We start from the raw sequence: 20,627 nt of genomic DNA on the forward strand, positions 1-20,627 counted from the left end.
TGTCACTACAATGTAAGTGAAAGATGAATCATGTCTCACATAACTGACTAATCTTCAGTAAGTTGATGCAGATGTGTACGCATATGTGTACATTCATGAGGAAAAAAAAAAAGAGTACCTTAGATAGCATCTAAAACCAAGCATTACTGTGTACCCCATCACTATTCCCCTCCCCCAGTGTATCTACACACATTGGCCAATAAGCTCCACAAATACTTTGTCAGCACTATTTAGATGCAAGAATTACTTAAGGCAAGCAATGTTTAGCATAAGTTTATTTGCACAAGAATTTCAGAATCATTAAGGTCCAAAACCCAATTTCCAAGAATGACAAGTGAACACCACAGTGCAGGACAGTAGACAAAGTCACTGTGACCAATCTCACATTTGGGCTCATCTCAAATCCAAATATTTCTAGTACCTTGTTTTGCCAGCTTAAAAAATAAAAAAAAAGACTCACTTCTTCCAAAGAGGTACAAGACAGATTTTCCAAGAGCTGACTTCTTTTAATGGTAAAAAATAATGTAAGAGATAAAGATAGGAAAAAAAGGCCTTCTAAATTTCAACAGAAAGTGCAGTTTTAATCAGAAAGACAAGCCCAATCCACACACTTCAGTAAGTGGCCTTCTCTTCCAATACAAGTGAGAAAAAACAGAGTGCTCCAACCATTCCCCCCAAAGCTTCTACAATTATCACCCAGCATCCCACCTTATAACTAGTTTCATTGAAATTAAAGAACATATATGAAATACACTTCATCATATTTAACAAATGGTTGAGTAAGACTTAGATGCAGAGGCTAGAAGTATTACTATCCATTTGGCTCTCCCAATGCCCAAATTAGACCAAGTTGCCAGTGGCTACAGTCAACTTATTGCTTATTCCTGTGCCTAACAATTATGGCACCTTGATTGAATAAGTTGAGTGAGAAGGATAGTAAACAAGTACCATCAGTACACTGACAGCTTAGAATTGAAGCAATTTGTCCAAGTTCTCTTCTAAAAGGCCTTTTCCCAGGCCCTTTTCCCACAAAGCCTAGGCACAAAACATACCAAATGCTTAACCCCAAACTCAATCCCAAAATATGGGTCTTTAAGTTTCAATAAAAAGCTTTAGGTATTTGGACTAGATTTAAATACTACCTACTGCTTTGTAGACAAGATTATTAATGTTAAAGTGTGAGGATCTTTTGAAAAAGGGTTATTCAAAAGCAAGCAGTAGTCTTCAGCCTCCAGCTTAGTGATTGACTGAACGAGCTGAGGACAAACAGAGCAACAATTAAATCTTGAGCTGAGGGAACATGAAGTATGCTTTACCTTACAACTTTTCAGAGTTACCATGGATCAGCATAGGGATTTTACCAAAGGGACTAAAACTCAGTCTACTACTACTAGGTCTCCTTGGTAGCATCTTTATCAAATAAAAAAAATTCTATACTACAATGAGGAAGTCACACAAACTAAGTCAAGGGGGACTTGACAATAAATATTGACAACAGATGCTTAACCTCAGACTGGCTTAGCCCAGCAGAGCTTATAAGCTACAGAAAGAAAACAGCTATTTTAAACTACACAGTCTAGTTTACTAGAAGCCTAGTCCTGAGGAATGATGCACTGATACAAGACTTGCAGTCTAATGTTATTGCAGCTTTGTTTTGATGCCACTGCCCAGAGGGAATGTGTTATGATAATAGTCTGAAGTATAGTAGTCTTCCTCTAACCTCCACTTGACACAAAAGTGAGCAACAGAGGATAGAGCAGGTTTGCAGAGGCATCATTAAGTACTGAAGGGAGACTGAATCAAGCAGGCAGCCTAGGGTCATCACTTTTAACTTTTACCTAGCACTCATTCTCATGTTACTCATTGCTGCAGGGGCCACCATAAACCTGAACTCAAACCAGCTAGCACACACCAAATTAAGCCACTGCCACACACAGCATCAGGCTGCTAGGACAACTTGAAACAGAAAGGGGTAGACTTCTTGCAACCCAGTGAAAGCTACTAAGTATTCCAGCTTTACCTGCCAAGCCAGGATTATTTTGAAGGCAATGAGACAAACAGGATCCCAGCAATCCCTTGTACAGTAGGGCGAATGCAGTAGGTAGTGTGCAGCTTCAGGATACAGTTTAACTATTCAAGAGCTTAACACCTAGCAGCCAGGCTACAAAGCATCAATATTTATAATATGCCCAGAGCAACTTGAGACAGACAGGGAACACAAGCAGTCCTGCAAAGCTTAAACCCAGGAAGTCAGAGAGCAGCCATTCAACATAATTGTTGCCCTCAGCAACAACTTACATTAGCAGACACACAGTATTTATGGCAGGATGCTTAAATTCTCCATAGCTCTATCTCAGTAGGAACCCATTAGAGCCTTTTTTCCTTTCCTAGCATTTCCTTTTCCAATAGATGCACCTGGCCTGATGTTCAGCAGCCAAGGCATTCAAAGACTAGTAAAACATAAGTCTGTTTGTTTCAAGCTTGTGACAACTCCTCCTGAGCATCTGACCACTTCTTCCACATTAGCTGATGCACAGGAACAGTTTCTAAAAATCAGCCATGAGATTGCACAAGACAGCTACATGAGTCTAAGCTATTTGATATGCAAATCAAACATGTCCCTCTAGGCAATGGTTTATTTCTGCAATGGGTATAGCTTAGGTTGGCTTTAAAAACATCTATTTAAGAGATTATAGCAATTACAAACTCCTAAGCAAAAGACTTCCTTCTTTCTAGTGACACTCTATACTAGGCCAAGTATTGCCTTGCATGCAGAAGTTATTCATGTCTAGATTTGCATTCCAGCAGTAAGCTTGCTCTAAGTTTAACACACATGACAACACTGGCATCATGTTAGTTTTTAAAAAGCCTTGCAAATAGTCAAAGTCTTGGGTGAGAGATGCCTTGTCTGTAAGCTACACCAAGTCCACACCACAGTTAATGAAAAAGGCTGGGTTCACTTTCAAGTTTAGCTACTTCGGTTGACTACTCAGGAAGCCTTTAATGAAAAAAACACAACAGAAAACACCAAGTTATTTGTCTATTTGCTACTGAAGTTGCTTACAAGACTGTTCGAAAAGTTAAGCTAAAGCATGCTTGGCTACAGTCTGCTTTCTAGATTGCATCCCTCCCTGCCTTCCTAAGCCAAATGAAGTCTGAACAAAAGAGTACCCTCACTGCTCTACTGAGGCAGTCTTTATGAAATAGGTATGAAAAGTGAGAGAACTTGCAATGTAACTAGAAGGTTTTGGTCCTATGAGGAGCAGGCAGCTTTTTACTGCCATTTAAGTGCTGCACTGCTGCTGTTTTCCACCTTGAACAGCAACCATACATTGGTGTTTCATGTGCTTTCTGCTTTACCTTCTAAGCTTACATCATTTGTTTGATCAGGCACTTTGGTCTCACAAGCTTGCAGAGACAGCTAGAAGTCATAAAAAAGGTTTAGCAAACAAGTATTCTTACACATTGCACCAGTACATATTAAATAGCTCTAAGATTTGCCTTTCTAGTCTACTTCTCTGGTTAAGCAAAGGCCACTCAAGACCATTTGCTCTATGTATTTTACTATTGCAATTCAGTGAAAAATCATCCAGTTAATATACCAGTTTCTAATACTGCTATATACATAACTGGGAAATGTTTAACTTTCCTTATAAAGCACAGGAATGTCAAAGCAGCAAGTTTAGCACATACCCTTTCGGAAGGTCAGCCCCCTACACCTCCAAGGGAGCACATACTCTTCCAGAGGCTATTCTGAAAACAGGGACAAACTTTCAACACATACAGCTTCTGTGGAGAGCTCTGCTTAGGGTTTATATACCTCTTCAAGTGAGGGTTATGACCAGTAAAGAGGAAGAATTTTACTCTAACCACTCAAAATACCATCTCATACAGTGACCAGGTGACAGTGATAAACCAGTAAGCTCAACCCTTAAGTGGTAACAGAAAGACAAGCCTTCAGGACCTGCCTGAAGTTGTACAAGAAGAAATTCATTTTAGCAGGCACTGTAGGAATTTATACTGTGGCAGGAGTGCACATCATCCTGCAACTTACAGTGGTTGGGTTTTTTTGGGCAGTGTTTTTTCTTTCTTGCCATGGACCTGTGAGGAAGAAAGTTTGGCCAAACCTCAGTGTAAGACGTGCTACTTTCCAACTGTGCCAAAAACAAATGTTTTGAAAGATGCAGTCAGAAAGGCTTTATCTTGAGCCTGGACTCAACAGTATTTTTCCATCCTAACTATTCAAACTGTGGTTCCAATTCTATTTAAGGCTTCATTTCCTCATTTCAAGGACTTTTCACATTACCAAATTTTAGATGATGTTTTGGTGCATGTTTAGAGATGCCACCTTCCAAATTTTTGTACTCAAGAAAAGTCTAGACAGCTTATGCTTTAGAGATAGACTTAATCCATCTCCAACTTCCAAGAAATTAATTTTGAACTTGAGGCAGAACCATACATCCCTAGGTACTACAGGAAACAACATTTAGGCCCTCTACAAGACAGACAGTATCCATATAGTTACCAGTTCTACACAGCCAGAAAGTAGAAGCAGCCCAAGCATGACACAAGCCCACTCTTGCACAATTAGTTCGATAGAAATTTGGCCAGAACTTGAACTGAGGAAGTACAGAGTAAGGAGGTTAGGCAAGAAAAAGCAGAGTTTTGTTGCTGTTCCAGGAGTGGCTTCTGCTCAAGACATTTTACAGTCTTTCTTCTATAACTAACCCAGTCTACCGAATACTCCGCTTAGATCTCACATTAATAGCCATTTCCAGAACTAGTACTGAACTTTGTAACCACTCCTCTAACATTTGGCTGCTGGTTCTCTTCTCCTAATGAAGAGGTAATAAGGCTTCTTGGCATTTGCAGAGATATACTGAAAGGTTCATAGCAGGTCACCTGGATGCATACTCCTACTGCACACCAGGAAATGGACAGTCCGATGCAGTCATGTTTCCATTAGAAAACCTCCAACTGACAGTTATTACTTGTCTATATATACACTCAGCATCTTGACCTTCAGTAGCCTCCACTCAAGAACACTCAAGTGAAACAATCAATTGCAAGGCAACCAAGTGGGGTAGGACTGGCTGTATGGTACAGGAGCATTTGCAAGATAGTAGTTGCTGAAGTTTACATCACTAACATAAGGTGCTGGCTGGTAGTAACAGGTAACATTAGTGGCATTAGGGATGATGTTTTGTTCTGCCAGTACTTTGAGTGCTAGCAGAGAAATCAAGTTGAGAGTCTGCCTTCGCTCATGTCCCATGAGACAGACTGTGCTCTCATTCACCACCCTGCGCAGAATCATGAGGTAGTCATATTTGCTCCTCTCTTCTTTGGAGAAGTGGTTCTGGAGGTAGGTCTCTAGTTTGCGCTGCTGATCCAGGATATCTGGGAAGTCTATGAAGAATCGGGAGCACATGTAGCGCTCTAATGTTTTGATCTCATCCTTATCCATGGGCCTGAAGTCTCGTACCAAGAGGTTACTATACTTCAGAAGCCCACCACCTCGGATCTCTTCAGGATTTTTGGTAGCTATCAGCTTGTTCTGGAGGTGATCAAAAGCTGCTTCAAAGTCTCCATACATGCTCTCCCCGATCACAGTTGGATGGAAGTGCTCTGACATGGGGGTTTCTGAGTAGTCATAATAAAAGAGCAGGGAGTCCAGTATGATTTGGAAGGAGTCCACACTGAACTCAAACTGTCGTCGTATACAGTCTACAAACTTCAGCTCCACATTCCTGCCATGTTTGTTGGAAAGTGATATCAAGCTCCAACGGTCAGACTCTGTGTACACTTTGACTAGCTTCTGGATGTAGGCTTCCTTCAGTGTTACTGGACTGATTTTTAGCTTGCTTACTCCTTCTGGCAAGAAATTCAAGAGGGATCGCAACACCACATCTCGAACTAACTGAAACTCTGCCTCACTTGGAAGAGAAACTTGAAAAATGAGATCCAGGTCTTTGCATCCCAGCCCATTATCCTTGACCAGGACATGACCAGCTGCAGAGCCATTCAGACGGACATCATGTACCACAATGCCTGCTTCACTCAGCCTACTCCGAACAGTCTGAACAATGTCCTTCAGAGTTATCTTCAGCGTCGGAAAGTTACCTCGTCCATGGATTGGAACCACCTCTGTAAGAACCTCATGCAGACGGCTGACCTGCTCCCAGTTCAGCACACTGCATGACATGCAGTCTGTGTTACTTCCTTTGCCTGCCATCGTAACGTTTTTCTTCTCCAAAGAAACTGTAGGGAGATGGAATAAAAAAAAGACAAGTCAGACTTATGTTTCCTAGATATATACTATGCTTTACTTTTCTGTTTACACATAAGAGGTGCAACTAGAAAAAAATAATTCTATGTACTAATTATTATCAGCAAGCCTTTCACCTGAAATGATACTCAGCTTCTCCATTGGTGCAGGCAAAAAATTTAGTTGTTGTTGTCCTTTTTTTGGTGAGGCAGCATTAAGTACTGCAGCAAAGCAGTTCATGTCAAAGCAAAATTATCAACGAAGATGACACATAAGCTTTGCCTAAGTTTAAGATCATCTGCAGCACCAGCTGAAGCCAGTGAGAGCCATAACTTTCAAAAGTGCTTTGCAGTTAAGCTTTGAACTTGTTTCACTATGCATAAAGCTCAAACTGCTCTCTCCAACTAACACAACAGGGGAAGACACTCAGGTGTTAGTTTCAGGGCTTAAGACATTCAGTCCGCTGAAAGCACTTTAATTATGCCAGAGATGCAAGATTTCTTCCTCTTCAGAAGTTTTTCCTTTCTCAACCATCCAGCACCTACCACTCATGGGATAAAGGCCAAGTATACCTTGCTCCTGCAAAAAACTACAGCACTTCAGCATCCTGGACAGAATTTTAGCTGCAAAGCCAGATAACAACTATTCAATTTGCACTCCAGTCTTTGTAAGCAACTCTTTACCCTTCTTCAGATACACTGCATAATCAAACTACCTTTTTGGAAATATTCATACTTGCCCCAACCTTTTGCTCATTTGTGGAGGGCAAACAAGCTTATAAGAGCCAGCATATATTCAGATGATGTATATCATGTTAGTGTTACTCTTTAACACTAAGGACTTGAGAACCTCACTGACCAGATTTGGTCACAGCCTCATCTGAACTTTTGCACTTTTTAAGGAGTCTTGTCACAGTTGACCAGATCATTCTCTTGTGCTTAAGAGGCTTGTGTTTTGAAGTATGCAGATACATATGTTCTACAGTCACACAACTCCAACTGGTATTAATACACTTTTCTCTTTAAGTGTTCCAGGTTTCTATTGTGGCCAGGTGCTTCCTGACAGCTACAGTCTAATTGAGGCCTCACCTTCTTCTGCCCCAAGTATTTGTGAATACTGCAGCTGCCAAGGTCAGACTAGTCAGACTTAAGGTAGTTAACTCTTGCCTACCAGGAATTGTTTGAGACCCAAACATAGTTTCCTACCATGCATCAACATAGTGCATGGAACACTTTTCAAGCAAGATTCAAAGAGCAGCTATTGTCATTTCATACCTGTCCTCTTCCAGCTTTTAATTTTTGAACAGCTCATTTGACCTGTCACCTCCTCTACAGAAGACATTCAAATCCTAGATAAAATATACAGTAAGGTAAAAATGCTCCCAGGGAATCAATTTCTGCCCTTGAGCATGAGCTGCTGCATTACAAGCTCTGCTGCTGTGGGTGACATCAGCTCCAGCAGGCACAAAACAAACCTGTGATTTGTAAGATAATTAGTCCAGGACAAATCAAGGGGTTCTTCAAACTCAGTCCTTAAGGCTGCAATGGAGCATAAACCCAGAGGCACCAAGCCTGTCAGCAGTTGCCCTCAGGCACTTCAAAAACATTCAAGTATATTTGCATCTTAAAACCAATATATTTTCATTAAATCCTCCAGATCAGTAAAGAACACAAGAGTCTTCCATGACTTCTAGCTTAAGCAGCAAGTGCTTTCAGCTACTACCTCTGAACGTGTTCCCTCTCCTCCTTCCCATTTGTAGCCACCTCAGCAGCTAAAACAACACGCACAGCCCACCCAGTGACCCGAAAGGACTCGGAGCAGTGCTTTCCACCCCACCATACACACTTGGTTCTGCTTGGTGAGCCTCACCTAGGAGAATAATGCACATTGCTGCCCTTGTGGGGGGAAGATGAAGTATTGCATTTCCAATTCAGTGGAGAGTTTAATTCTCAGGCTGTCAACCTATGAAGCCTCCCACCCCCAAATCACTCACATGTTTGCCTACTCTGCAAGATTTATGTTAGTGACAACAAGATCTTAGTGACTTTGATGTACTTCGGACGCTAGCAGTTCGCATGCCTCTTGTTTCACCACCACCATTTTCCATCACAAGAAGATCTGATACCTGAAGATGCTCATTCACTAGGGAAAAAAACAACTCTGAAGCCAAGACAGGCACTACCTATTTTTAATACCAAGAGTATTGTAGCTTCACTTGGATTCAAATCTCAAACCAGAAGCAGAAGGAGCAAGGACAACATGCCTTCACCTTTGTCACGATGAAGTACATTACTCTGCAGCAGGAGATTTCCCTCCAAGACATGTAACTTGACACAACTCCTAAAAAAATTTAGACGACCGTACCTGCAGCAAGCAATACCCCGCGGCACTACAGCGTTGCAAGTCGCCCTCACGCCCGAGCGGCACTGCAGGCGGGGAGGTTCAGCTCCCTTTACAAGGCGCTTTCTCTTGAGAGGAGAGCTGAGCGCGCTCTGCTGCACCGTAAGGGACAATTCACACGATGCACCGCAGGCCCAGCTCCGCGCACGCAGGACCCGCACTCACCTGGGGCACGCGGAACTTGCCGTTAAGCCGTTTTAAATAATAACAATAACTTAAAAAGCGCTACCAAGCGCTTGCCTCAAGGAGATTCCTCACGTAAGTGACCCCGCCCGCCGCGCCGGCTCTGCCCCGGAGCGCAGCCGAGACCCGAGCGAGCCCTGCCTCCTCTCCTTCTCTTCCCCAGCCCGGCCGCTCACCGGTCAGCTCAGCCGCGCCGCGTACCCCGAGCGACCGCGCCAGCCTCACACGCGCGATCCCCCACCCCTCGCGCCCGCCCTTTATCGCCGCTCCGCCGGCCCGGCCCGCTCCGCCCCCCTCCGCCGTGAGGTAACCGGCAGGCGGGGCGCGAGGCGGCAGCACCAATAACGGCTGCCCCAGTAACGGCTGCTGCGGCGGGGCTCCTCCCCTGCGTCCCGCCCCAGCCCTCCCGCCGCGGGGGAGCGGGAGCGGGGGCGGGTTTGGCCGCCGTTCGGGCCGCCGGGCGCTCGGCCCGGGAGCCCGGCGGGGATTGGGGTGGGGAAGAGGACGGCGGTGGCCGCCCGCGCCGTGAAGCCCTCACCCCCCGCCTCCAGGCGCTTGCCCCGCAGCCTCCCCCCACAGGTGGCGGCGGCGGTGGCGGTGGCGGTGGGCGCCCAGCGGTCGCTTCTCCGCTCCCCCCCTCATACATGTACGACTGTACATGGAAGGGAAAGCAATAGCCTAAACATTTCAAGGGAATAACGGAAGATAGGGAAGTGGACTACAACGAAAAGCAAGCTGAAATACAACATGGCTTTCCCGAAGGTACCTTGTCTCGGACAGAATAACTGTCGACATGTAGCTAAAATTTCCAGGCTTTGCTAAAGCGTGTGCTACGGTGCCACATCGGAAACAGCCAAACTAGGAGTTAATACAAAAACTCGCAAGCGCACGGCAAAAGTGTTGAAACAGCGTGCTACTGAAAACCACAGCTGATGGTCTGTGGGAGGCACTGGGGACATGGAGGAGGACAGAACTATTAGACAGGAAGCAATGAATAACTTGGAGATACAGAGTAATAAAAATCGGCTGGCGTTTAGTAGTACATGGCGCAAGATCATGCACTGTGGGGATAAAAGCTACGATTTGTGCTGTAAACCCTCAATGTTTCAGCAAAAGAGGAGAGAAAGGACCTGGGGTATTTGCCTTGTGTAGGACAATCAGGACCCAGTAGAGGCGAAAAAAAAAGGAAAACTCATCATAGGACAGGCCAGTTGACATAGTTCTAGTAGAGCTAAAAAAGTATTTACAAAGCATTGGGGAAAAAAAAAAACCCACACATCTGTTACACTGTTTGGTCATACACAGTCAAGAAAGATGAATTAAAACCTGCACACACACGGGGAAGAGCTGATCTTGTAAGAGGAAACTGAAAAGCTCCTCTTTGCCAAGCAAACACAAACAGACTTGCCTTGTTTCACCAACAAAGCCAAAGCTGAGCAGGAATATGGGTGGGTTGCTTTATTTATGTATTTCTTTTTTTCCAATAGCATACCATTGGGATAAATAACAGGAAACAAAAAGAGCTGTTTAAATGAAAGGATAACATTGACACAAGAATCAGATTCAAGGTAAGTTACCATCTTTTTTGTCCGATGAGATAATAATGAATTCAGAGCATCACAGGAGGGAGGGAGGGAGGGGAATAAAACTAACTCATTTCAAGATGGAGCTAGACAAGAAAATACGTAATATGATTGTCTGTGGTGGTATGGAGTTGGACATGAGGATCCGGATCTCTCTCAACATTTTTTTCCTGTGTTTCTAAAATGAGAAAGAGAAATAGGGAACTCAAAAGAAGTAGTAGCAGAAATTACGGAGGCATAACCACCAGTAAGGAGATGTCTCACTTGGAGGTTAAAATAGTGAATGGTCTCCCCTCTTAAGAATATTTCTTCAGCAATATTTCTGCCTCAAATATTATTCTTTTATGACAATAACTGATTAGTTTGGACAGTATATTTTCTGTTGCCCCATGGGTAAACAGCAAGTAAATTACATGTTGAAAAATATTTTCTATTTGTAATATTCATTAGATACCAATAAAGGCAAAGATAAACTGCAGCAGATACTGCTATTACAGATGTTAAAGTATTAATAAAAGGTTCACACTTTACATTATTTGTTTACAAGTTCTTGTTTCACAAAAATGTTTGTAAAAACAAAGAGGTATCTCAACTGTATCTTAAAGATTGGATACCTGAGGTGTTTCCTGCCTCCTCTGATTTGCAGACCTTGAGTATTTGTTAGAGGAAGTGCAGCACTCTCTGTAGTGAATTTAAACCTCCTGACAATACACTTGTTCTCTTTAATCACTTTTCATTGGTCCCACAGAAACGGTCTGTGGGATGGGATTTTGAAACGCCATTTAAAGCCTGCTGGACCAGACTCCTGGGTAGGTTGCAGGAATAACGAGGAATGCATCTTTGAGTGATGAATGTCTGGGAGAATGAGCCCATTTACCCCTGATGAGAACTAGCCTTCTGCTATCCATCCGCCTGTGTCTGCACAGTGGATTACTGTGCTGTGAGGATGGAAAACGTGGAAGCACACAGCCCACTGGTGAGATGAGAGATTAAAACCCATGGGTTACTGCTCAAGGTGCTGTGGCTGCCGAGGTGGCTCTGACGTGGGCCCAGACCTAGCTCCAGGGTATAGTCTTAATGTTTATTTAGGACTGACTTTCCCACTGTCAGCTGTAACTCTGAGTCTAGGGAGAAGTAATGGATGATCCCAATCTTTGCAAGCCATCCTTTCTCCGAGAGCGACTGGGATACAGGCAAATTCCTGCCGAGAGGCAGCGAGCGGCAGCAGCCACAGTCCCCCTCTGGCCTTGGACAACCACCATCTTGCCCTTCTGCCACAGCTGCTCCATCCCTCATCTCTGCCCATGTCCCCAGCTACAGTCCCTCCTCTCCTGTCCTGTGGTGTACTCCCCTTCGGGATACATGCCACAGGACCTGTTTCAGAGGGTTTTCAAAAGAGAAGATAGGGAAGGAAGAAGGACCAAATGGCTCCTGGGATGGCAACGTGACAGGGGAAAAGGGTCTGGGAGCTGCGAAAACAGAGGCAAGTACGGACTTTTATGAACACAGTGCAACTTGTTCATTTTAATCCAGTAAATAGGGCAGCAAATTTGGCAGAAGAAACACACTTAAAAACTTGTAAGTCAGCTCAGTGACCTGGCACTGTCAGATTAGTTTCCTTACATGATGCATTGCTGAACGTAATGTGCCATTATAAATCTTGGTTGCTACAGCTGTTAAAGCCATAAAGTGAAGCAGAGTTATTAATACATGGTTGTAGTAGCTGTCATGGTCCATTCTGTAATTGAGCATCAAATCTGCAGTTGGGAAACTCTTCTTTTTTGTCTGACGTGGAGTAACTGCATGTCTGCACATGCCAAGGGCGTGGAGACAAGTAGGAACATCCCACTCATGCAGTGTTATGGTGAAATCCTCCTGCAGAATATCAAAAGTGAGCCCCTTTCTCTGTTGCTAGCTGCCTTTACAAGTCTTTGAGGTTTCCTGTGGGGAGATGCAGCAATCCTTCCTCCTGATACATGGATAAAAGTAGACACGTGAAGTCCAGTATAGACACGCATAGTGTACTAATGCAGGGAACAGCAATCTTTCAAAAATCTGAAGTTAAATTTGCCACTAGAAGCACAGCAACAGCTGGGAAGTTCCTTCTCCAAGGGATGGTATGTTACCATGTAGGGCTTCCCAGCTCCCACCAAGTTCTAAGCTCAGCAAAAGCCGAGAGACTCTCCTTCTCCAAGGGGCATGAAATGCCACTGGGCCCCTTCACCAACAAGACCTGTGCAAAGTGGGAGCTCCAAGCTCCTGCTGCATTTAGACCTGAGGAAGACACAGAAACCCAGAGTTGCTGTCTCTCACGAAAGTCCTTTTGAAGATGTCCCCACCCATTAGCCCTTCCACTGCTTTGCTGCATGCCACCTCTGGCAACTCAGGCTGCGGGCTGCAGACTCTTGTTCTCATGAACCCTCTGCTGTATACACCCAAAACTGCTTAAAAGCCTGAAAGAACAGAACTGCTTGAATGTGTGACAAAGTACTTGGGCCAAATTCTTCCAGTAGGGAAGAGGCGGTTAAACCTCTGCCCAGGCCCCCAGTGCTTTTGCTTCTGCACCAAGAGACTCAGTTTTGCCGATCTGGTTGTGCTGTGAGGCTCCAGAGCAGGCAGCCCAGGAAAGCCCAGCATTTTCTTTTCCCTTATGAAGTAGCAGGGTAGACACATGCTGAGATGGAATGCACTTGCTGGAGCGAGTGGGCAGTGGCCTGTCATCTGACTTGTTTTTTCCTTGCACCTGAGCTTGCCCCAACTGCTTAATTAGTCACACGGTTTCCTGGAACCCGGGAGGGGGGGGAGAACGAACCGTCAAAAATTTCGGTGGTGTGGGAGAAGACAAAGGCTGAAGGGGGGAGGCAGAGGCGGGGGGAGAATGAGGGTTTGCAAATCAGACTGAAAAAAATATTTACTCTATTTTGGGAGTCGTGAGCAAACTCAGGACACATCGCCTCAGGCTGCAGGTGGCAAACACAGCAAAGGGGTGTACAGAGAAACAGTGAGGTTGTTTAGGGAGCACAACCTCAGTCATGTGAAGCTCTTACGTGCTGAGCTGGCCGTGGGCTTTGCCCCACGGATTTTGTACTTTCCCCCACTACGGGTTTTCACTTTGAAATCGCATCTTTTTCACATTCCTGCGTCATCCACAGCCCTGGGAGCTGGTGCTCCCAGGTAGTGGTCACACCACGACTGGACCAGCTCCCTGGGAGTCTGCATCTGCGAGCCCTGCCTCTTGCCTCTGCCGCTGGTTTTAGTCGCAGACGGTACTGTTTGCCTCCGCAAATTCACAGATTTGAAGGCTAACAGAGGTGATTAACCACATCTTAGTACTCATAGAATCCCTAGATAATATAATCCCACAGTAAAACTCATAGCCCCTTCAATAACTTGCACTTGCCTGCAGACTTCCTTCAAATTGCTCAAGAGAGGGATAATCCAGTGTTTCCTCATGGTAGTTTGCTGCATTTGTTAACTGCTTTCATGACTAAAAGTCTATACACAGTTTGCTCTGGTTTTAATTTCCACCTGTCTTTCTTTTCACTATGGTTTTTTGCTTTGCTAGGTTATAGGGGCTTTTATTGAAAAATTGTCTGCAATCTTTCAGGCTTTTTCAGTAGGCCCTTTATTTCTAGTTGATGGCAATGGCAACTGGAAAGGATGTTTTGCACAGGTAACGCAGTATTGTAGCTTAAAATAATCTAAATGAGAGTTGTCAGAGAGTCCCCATCCTCAGATACACAGTCACGCCCTTTGCTTCGGGTCAGGTTTATGTGATTTAAAACTAATCCATTCAAAGAGGGGATCTGCCTTTGGCTGGAGCAGCTTGCCGGCCAGGCTGCCACACAATCACACAGGCAGTAGGGCAAGCACAGGAGGTGCAGCAGGATGACAGCAAACTTAAGCTGCAGTGGACTGGCACTCTCAGAAGCCTTGGGGCCCATCTCAACTACAAAGAGCCGTTTTGGTCTGGTCAGTGGGCCACCAGCACCGCATGGAAACTACAGTTCTGGAAGCCACTGTCCCACTGTCCATCTCCCAGCAAGGCTGACAACTGGTGCATGCTGGCACTGGTGAGGGAGTCCTTGATGAGCATGTGTAGCATCTTCAGCAGGATCTCTGTGGTGGCCCATCTCTTCTGCAGCATGACAGCTGCTCCCCACTGCCCCAGCTCCATCTGCCTCTCCTGCGGGAAGGGGATAATAATCTCCCTTCCCACCAGGTTTCAGTCTCACCCTACCAGGTCTGAGGTGACTGCCAGCCTCACCTCCTCCATGGCCAGCCAGCTTCCTGCAAGGATCCAAGAGGCCCTTGCAGACAGTTTTTGCAACAGTTTTGCCTACAGCTGTCTCGTACAGAGCTGCACTAGAACAGTCCTCCCAGTGACAGATAATTAGGGATTTCAGGCTTTCTTATCTCATACAGGGGAGGTAGGGTAAGGTTACACATCTCACATGAGGAGATAGCTTTACCATACCTCTTCCTAATGAAATCTGACATTTTACCTCTGCTCAGAAACTTGCAAAGTCTGGCCTATGCTGGGTAAAACTTGCAGCTACATGGTAGAGATCCCTTTGGACAAAAAGGCTTGAGGAGGAAGTGAAGCATTGGGGTCTTTGGAGACAAGAAGGAAAAGCTAAGGCTGGTGATGTGTTGGGTTTTGCACAGGCGTCCTGCTAAGGGAGAGTATCCTTACCTACGGCAGGAAAAGCGAGTGCTCAGTCTCCTTTTGCCATAGAACAGACCTGAACCTTATGATGGGCAGAAAAAAAGTGGGAGCACCAAGGTTTCTGCATTGCCCCATAGTCTTCAATGGTGTCACATGTAACAAACCTTGGAATCAAGGAAGATTACCAGAAGATGTGATGCCTCTTGTCTACGCTGCATCGGATTTCAGTGCTGAATGCTCAGTTAACGGTAAGAGATCAGAATAAAAATCTGGATTTAGTTACAATTCCTGTTTTACAGTTCAAAATCTACTCATTGCATGAGAGCTACTATAAAAGAGGAGTGGGGCAGTTTTCAAGCTGGGCCAGACATTTGATTTTCAGTGGCAAGAGCCTATTCAGATGTTCAAAACGAAGCCAGTAAGGAATTATTTGGTCTGCCTTCCAGTTTAGGTTGCAATGGGAAGTGTAACCATTTCATAACATGTAATAAAAAAGGTTCACAGGAATGCAAAACCTGTGACATGGTGCTTGCAGTTTGAGTACTGAATGAGAAGCCTCAATCTAGAGCTAAGGCTACTTTCTTCTGCGCACCGACTGCGCGCCCACGTAGGTGGATGTGGCCGTGTAACAGACCTTAGCAGCAAGCTGATGCATTTCCCAGCAGACTTTCTGTGTGCTTGATTTCCTGTAGGCAAACTTGGCTCAGACGGAGAATCCTGCTCATGGTGACCATCCTACAAAGCAGCCAGCGATCACACAGTAAGTGAAGGCTCCTCACAGCCCTGCTCTTTGGTTTTCATCTCCAAGCCAGTGATTCACAACCATGAATCTGGATCCCGGTGTGGCTTTTCCAGGCTTCCCAGGTAACTGCTCCTCTAGGCCTCCTTTCCGTACCACGCTTGCCATTGGCATCACAGGACTACTATGAGGAGTAAGGATAGCACAAATGGGAATTGGAAGTTCAGACATTGGGTTTTCCTTTGGTGCTCACCTCCAATCTATCTGTATCTATTCTAACCCCCACTGGAGGTTGCACTGAAGCAAACTCCAGACACCCATCTCAACAGAGCAGCCCACTGACTCCACACAGAAGAAACCAGTTACTAGAAAACCACTCTGAGAGTGTCAGAGAGCCATTTCTACCTCATCTCCAAAGTAAAAAAAAATTGTTAATGCAAAACACACAAACAGTAGCAAATGGGGGCCTCAAAATCACAAGATTAATTTAAAAATAATGGGATTTTAATAACATATTGGGAGATTCTTTAGTGATACGTATTTGTTTTCTGAGCATTTGTAAGGAGACAGAACAGGGAGGTGGGAGACCCCTCGATTTTAAAAAGGACGAGGTGAGACAGACACTTGTGGACGTGGGGAGGAGAGAATTGTGCCGGTACTCACAGATGTGTGAGGATTATTATGGAAATTATTAATTAAATACTGGTAAGGGAAAAAGAAAGTAGTGCCCTGACATCAGTTCCCAGGTGTCTCATGCCTGTCAAGGCCGCCGGCCTGCGATGGTTCCCAGCAGGGACTTCCACAGCCGCCATCGCTGCAGACCCGGCGAGGCGGCCCACGGGTCACGCCCCCGCCACGAACGGCACCAGCCCTGCCGCCCTCCCCAGGCGGCTCCCGGCTGGCCCCTGCCGGCGGGGCCGAGCTCGGGCCCGCGGAGGGCCGTGGAGGCCGGGCCCAGCGTGCCAGCGCCCAGCGACAACGCCGTCCCCGCGGTCTCCATGGCAACACCCTTCCCGTGGGGCCCTCGGCAGCCGCGCGAGGGGAAGGCCAGGCGCCATGTTGGGAGTGGCGGCCGCGGCCTCGCCATGTTGGGGGCGGGGCCCTGCCTAGCCGCAGTGAGCCCGCCGCTATGTCGGTGGCTCCGGGTTGCCGGGGTGGCGGGATGGTGCCGGTGCTGCCGGGTCTCTACGTGGGCGGCACGGAGTCGTACTCGTCCACGGAGTCTCTGGCGGCGGCGGGGGTGGTTGCGGTGCTGACGGTGGACGCGGAGGAGCCGCCGGCTGTGCCGGGGGTGCGGGCCCTGCACGTCTGGGCGCGGGACGAGCCCGGCGCCGACCTGCTGAGCCGCCTGGACGACTGCGCCGCCTTCATCGGCGCGGCGCGGGCGGACGGCGGCGCCGTCCTCGTCCGCTGGTGAGGGCCGGGGCGGCCGGGGCGGGGGACCGGCCTCCCCCTCCCCGGGCGGCGCTGCTCACGGCCGGGCTGTCGTGTCCTTGCCTTGCAGCCAGGCCGGGGTGAGCCGCAGCGTGGCCGTGGTGACTGCCTACCTCATGAAGACCCAGGGACTCGGCTGGGAGGAGGCTTACGCCGCCGTCAGGGCCGCCAAACCCGACGCCGAGTGGGTCCCTGGCCCCCGCCCGCCGTTTCCCGCTCCCCGCCCGCCCGGCGCCCCCTCACCCCGCTCTCCTCTCGCCCCCGCCGCAGGGTGAACCCGGGTTTCCAGGGGCAGCTGAAGCTCTACGAGGCCATGGGCTGTGCCGTGGACAGTAGCAGCGCCCTCTACAAGCGGTACCGGCTGCAGATGCTCACGGAGAGGTATTCCGGTGAGTGGCGGGGGGGGGGTGGCGGGGCCGACCTCGCCCGCGAGCATCGGCCTTGAGCTGGGGCGAGTGCTTGGAGTGTAGCTTGAGGCAGTCTCCCAAGGAGGGTGGTCCCAGGTGGAACCAGTCTATCCTGAAATGAACACAAGAAGGCCATGTCAGAGGTGGTTGACTTTGAGTATTGGTCTCAAAGCAGCCGAGCCTTGAGTTGGCTAGGCAAATAGTTACATTGTACAGGTTCTAGAGAACTGTAGCTCATCAGTGGGGAAAAAAGTGTCTTTGAGACATGCCTGAGAAATAAGATCCATAAGGAACTGTTCTCTTTAGCAAAATTCAGAAATGGTAAAGGTCAGTTTGATATGTTTTCTGATTTTTATGTACCTGGCTAGGCAAGCTTAACATCCTCTAAAAAGAAGTCAACTGAATTAAAAAAAATAAAAATAACAAATGCAAAACTGAGATAAAGTTGAAATCAAGGTATGAAGTAAACTTTCATACTTTAATTTGCAAAAGGTTGACTGTAGTAGATATGTGTGCATATGTGAAATTTTATAATATAATAATAATCTGTAGCTGTTTTGCAAGATCTGTGTTGCATATTCAGCATGACAGTGCTCTCTCCATTTATGTGTCATTCTCCTTATCAGTTCTCATTCATAAGCTGACTTTCTGTATGTGCGCTAAAAGATTGGTAGAACTGTTCTAACTCCTCCTCTGCGTTTACTTTCTGTTTAAGTAAGAACATAAAGCCAAATGCAAGTATTTTACCATTGCTAAGGCCAAAGTCTAGATCCCAGTTCCTTGCATTAAGTGAATCCCAACCTTAGGTGTAGTGCGATGAGGCTCTTTCATTTTCAGCTTATCTAATGGAATTGGTGAGTGGACAAACGAATGTGAAGCAGGTGGCTTCTGCATGCCGTGACTGGGCAGAGGTGCAGCACTGTCTTCTCCCACAGAAAGGGGGACAAGTCATGGCTGCATTGATCTGATTCACAACTTCATACTGACCCCTCTGCAGAACTTCAAGGCTTGCCCCGAGAAGTCTTTGCTGTGGATCCAACCAGTATATGTCAAACTCCAAACACAGAGGTTCTCTACAGGTGTAGGAAATGCAGGTACTGAACCTTTTATATTTCTCCATTAAATGTCATTTTGAAATTGACTTGAGAAAAATAGCCTGTGTAAATCAATGGGCATGTCATGATTGTCAGGACAGGGATGATCTCTTCCCTAAGTTTCTTTACAGCGTACGCCACAAAAAATTAGACAAATAAACGTATCTTATGAAATACAAAACTTTTGTTCCTTGAAGTTGTGCAGCACTTGTGCAGCCTAACCTGCCACGTTCTATAGGCAGGCATAATTCCGCTCGGCTCTGAAGTTGCTTGCTCTGAAACCATAACTTCTAGCTTGTCTTTGACAATCAGTTTCTCCAGAATAAACTTCTTGTAGATTTTGGGGTTTACTGCACCTTAACTACCTTTTATGGGTTGCTTAAAGTGAAATTGAATAATCCTGCTATTTCCTAGGTGGAGATTTCTTCAAGTATATGAGCATAGATTTAAAGTTTTAGTAGGCAGGAATTGTTTAAAAATAGATCTGTATAAAAGCATACAGCTGTGGGGCAGAGCCCAAAACTACACAAATCACTAGATTTGTTAAGAAGCAACCCTGAATGGAGTCAGTGCCTGCTGACCTTCTAAACTAAAAAAAATGTAGGATTTGTAATCCTGCTTAATTACTTACTATCAAGAGGTCCATGTCCCTGTTTTCTACTGTCTGTAGGTTTCCCTAGTAAAAAAACAACTATTTTACTTCTTTTCCCCCCTCTGTTGTGGAGGGCAGGCGCGCTCTGTTCCGTAGTTCCAGTGTTTTGTCCCACACGGAAGGAAGCGGACCAACAGCCTTTGCCCACAAGAGGATGACGGACTCTGCTCAGCTTTGTGGTGACAGCCATGAAAAGTGTACCTCTTACTTCACCGAGCCTGTGCAGTGGATGGAGCCAGCGTTGCTCGGAGTAATGGAAGGACAGGTGAAGGGCAGCATGTGCTTTATTTTTTGGATTTTTTTTTTTGCAAAGGCAGAACAAACTCTTTCTGTTCCCTGATGTGAAAGGCCCCGCACAAGGACCTAGGTCTCCCAGCCTTTCTTGTGTGAATTTTGCAGCTTACAAACACATTCTTAAATATCCTCTTATAAGGAAATGAGCTGGTGATCTTGTTGGACGGAGAACATTAGCCAGGGTGTTGGACAGCGTTTACGTGCTGTTTTAATATGAGAAAGTTTGTGCGACTTCCAAAACCTGTTGCAGTCTCAGGCTGGCTGAGGCTTTCTGGAGATTGGCAAAACTGTCCTGGAACCACACCAGGTCTGAGCAGCTGCCTTTCCACCCCCTCCCTTCTGCCAGCACAGCTGCCTGCTACACCCCAGGGCACGGCAAACACCAGCTACGCTGCTTTAGCTTTTTTGCCTGTTTTTCAGCCCATTTACCTTCTGTGAAGTGTTACAAGGGAAGGAGCTGGCTCAGTGCAGGTTGCCACAATTTAACATACCATAGAAAAACATCTTAAATAAAACTACACCTGCATGTGCTTTAGAGTGGGTCATGTGTTTTTCTTGCAGCTTCTGTGTCCTAAATGCACGTCAAAGCTGGGCTCCTTCAGCTGGCGGGGTGAGCAGTGTTCCTGTGGCCGCTGGGTGACACCTGCCTTCCAGATTCACAAAAGTCGAGTGGATGAAGTGAGGATGCTGCCAGTTGGTAACTTGAAAGCTGCCAAAACCTGAACTTGTCTCTTCCCTCAATGGATTTCTTAATGTCCACAGAGAACCACTAGCTAGTCTGTGGTTGCCAGGAGTGAGCTTGTGACTTCCACCCCTTTGTAATGCAGTGGGATTACTTGAACATCTGCTCTGCTCAAGCTTTCTGTATCTCATATATAAAATAGTAAACACTTCCTTCGAAGAGGTG

The 20,627-nt window shown here is 46.2% G+C and overlaps 2 protein-coding genes and 1 long non-coding RNA gene across 3 annotated transcripts; 1 reads left to right on the forward strand and 2 right to left on the reverse strand.

Moving 5' to 3' along the window:
* Positions 1 to 1,033: 1,033 nt before the first annotated feature.
* Positions 1,034 to 9,027, reverse strand: TENT5C (terminal nucleotidyltransferase 5C). The gene is made up of 2 exons (XM_075511719.1): positions 8,630 to 9,027; positions 1,034 to 6,258 (listed from the first exon to the last, which is right to left on the reverse strand). The coding sequence occupies exon 2, from the start codon at positions 6,230 to 6,232 to the stop codon at positions 5,060 to 5,062; it is 1,173 nt and encodes a 390-aa protein (XP_075367834.1). The 5' UTR covers positions 6,233 to 6,258; positions 8,630 to 9,027; the 3' UTR covers positions 1,034 to 5,059.
* A 1,352-nt stretch (positions 9,028 to 10,379) lies between these two features.
* On the reverse strand, positions 10,380 to 17,620 carry LOC142414526 (uncharacterized). The gene is made up of 4 exons (XR_012777103.1): positions 17,517 to 17,620; positions 15,735 to 15,835; positions 12,558 to 12,705; positions 10,380 to 12,400 (listed from the first exon to the last, which is right to left on the reverse strand). It is a non-coding gene; the product is annotated as an uncharacterized LOC142414526 (long non-coding RNA).
* On the forward strand, positions 16,867 to 20,623 carry DUSP12 (dual specificity phosphatase 12). The gene is made up of 6 exons (XM_075511822.1): positions 16,867 to 17,252; positions 17,344 to 17,457; positions 17,544 to 17,662; positions 18,678 to 18,774; positions 19,505 to 19,691; positions 20,282 to 20,623. The coding sequence occupies exons 1-6, from the start codon at positions 16,969 to 16,971 to the stop codon at positions 20,441 to 20,443; spliced, it is 963 nt and encodes a 320-aa protein (XP_075367937.1). The 5' UTR covers positions 16,867 to 16,968; the 3' UTR covers positions 20,444 to 20,623.
* Positions 20,624 to 20,627: the final 4 nt, after the last annotated feature.

Source organism: Mycteria americana, chromosome 1, assembly GCF_035582795.1.
Source record: "Mycteria americana isolate JAX WOST 10 ecotype Jacksonville Zoo and Gardens chromosome 1, USCA_MyAme_1.0, whole genome shotgun sequence".
Lineage (NCBI taxonomy): Eukaryota > Metazoa > Chordata > Aves > Ciconiiformes > Ciconiidae > Mycteria > Mycteria americana.

What these genes read in the sequence shown, in the direction of transcription:
- TENT5C (XM_075511719.1), bottom strand. Translation starts at nt 6,232, where the DNA reads ATGGCAGGCAAAGGAAGTAACACAGACTGCATGTCATGCAGTGTGCTG.
- DUSP12 (XM_075511822.1), top strand. Translation starts at nt 16,969, where the DNA reads ATGTCGGTGGCTCCGGGTTGCCGGGGTGGCGGGATGGTGCCGGTGCTG. An exon ending in GCCGCCAAACCCGACGCCGA is followed by an intron (nt 17,458 to 17,543) that starts GTGGGTCCCTGG and finishes CCCCCGCCGCAG; the next exon opens with GGTGAACCCGGGTTTCCAGG. An exon ending in TCGGAGTAATGGAAGGACAG is followed by an intron (nt 19,692 to 20,281) that starts GTGAAGGGCAGC and finishes TTTTTCTTGCAG; the next exon opens with CTTCTGTGTCCTAAATGCAC.